Source organism: Chiloscyllium plagiosum, chromosome 28, assembly GCF_004010195.1.
Source record: "Chiloscyllium plagiosum isolate BGI_BamShark_2017 chromosome 28, ASM401019v2, whole genome shotgun sequence".
NCBI lineage: Eukaryota > Metazoa > Chordata > Chondrichthyes > Orectolobiformes > Hemiscylliidae > Chiloscyllium > Chiloscyllium plagiosum.
Window position 1 is genome coordinate 25,069,180 of NC_057737.1, and position 1,485 is coordinate 25,070,664.

The 1,485-nt window shown below is 34.1% G+C and overlaps 1 protein-coding gene across 1 annotated transcript in view; it reads right to left on the minus strand.

The window, feature by feature from the left end:
- Positions 1 to 404: 404 nt before the first annotated feature.
- Positions 405 to 1,485, minus strand: part of si:ch1073-145m9.1 — a 43,984-nt gene continuing 42,903 nt past the window's right edge. Inside the window, exons 5-6 of the mRNA XM_043718529.1 lie at positions 771 to 943; positions 405 to 683 (exon numbers count right to left, since the gene is read on the minus strand). Coding sequence (XP_043574464.1) covers positions 615 to 683; positions 771 to 943 — 242 coding nt within the window. The 3' untranslated portion in view covers positions 405 to 614. The remainder of the gene's footprint in view (positions 684 to 770; positions 944 to 1,485) is intronic.

Here is a 1,485-nt window from a genome sequence, read left to right on the forward strand (position 1 = left end):
TAAGTTTCTGAAATTCTAACTAAATGGCAGAATCCTCTGCTAAGCACTGCAACTAGTGTTCAGCAGTAACGCTAAATGAATTTATTTTCTTATTTTGTTTTTCTGGTCATACAGCAGTCAATCAAGGTAACTTAAGTATCCTAGTCATGTATTGTAATAATGAGCAATTGTAGCTAAAATGCTTCATACTTGTTAGGCAGTATTGGAAAAGATATGAATGAAGATTATTCTTCATGGAGTCATTCATGGTGTTTACTGTGGCCTGCAGAAACTAAGCCATTTTTGTTTATCATGAAGAACTAGATTGTTTTTAAGAAATATCTTTTATAGTCTTTTTTTTCACGTGGAGTTTTAAATGTTTTAATCATAAAATACAGAATTCATTTGGTGACAAAGTCTCCACAACTGTGATTGTCATAGATTCAAGAAAAATAGGAAAAAGTTCCATGTGCTTTTACTTCTCCTTTCCCCATAAATCCTGCACAAAAGGAGAAATCCTCTCCAGGTGCACTAAATTGCAAAAATGTTCCACAATCAACTCGTAGTGGAACTTTAATTATGTTGCAGGAATCAATTACCTGAACCTGGAAATATTGCTTTAGGTATCTTTACAATCAGTCCATTACTTTGGTTTGCTTTTCATTTCGTACGAGGTACAGAATGTGAATACATATACACCAGAACTGTAATGGAAACAAATGTATTTGAATTATCTGCTTTGGAAAATTAATTTGTTGACTTTGTAAACAAAAAGAAATACTTTCTCTTACCTCCACTGCCATACATAGAAGTCTTCCAGCAACAAGAAATGCAATAATAAGCCATTGCATTGTAAGAGGCATCAAAAATATTGATGATAGAATTTGATTATAGTAACCATACAGCCAAATTGGAAGTACGTGTAATCCAAAGATAGCGAATACTCCTACAGGAGTTTTAAAACCTAAAAAAAAAGGATACTACCTATTTAGGCAAGGTATATTACATGCAAATGCAAATCATGCTGAGTAAACTGACCTCAGAAATAAAACTACTTAATTGTAATTTAGTAAAGATTCCATTTCCGGTTTAATTAAAGATATAAATAAACAACTGTGGATGTTGGAAATCTGAAACAAAAACAAATTGCTGGAGAAACTCAACATGTCTATCAGCATCTGTGGAGAGAAATCCGAGCTAATGTTTCGGGTCCTGTGACCCTACTGAACCTTTAATAGCTAGGAAAATGTGATACATGCTGAAGACAGGTGAACAGTAAGCAAAGAGTAAACCAGGAAGGAAGAAAAGCAGAGATTGGGGACCATGAACAGTTAAAAATGGATTGGCTGTGTTGAAAGCAGCCAGTGTTAAGTCAAGGCCTGGAGCGTCGAGGTGGATAAAGAGAAAGATGTTGAGGTTCTAAAATGGTTGAATTTGATAAGAGTTTTTAGTTTTTTGATGAAGTAACAAAGAAGATTGATGTGATCTATATGGACTTCAGTAAGG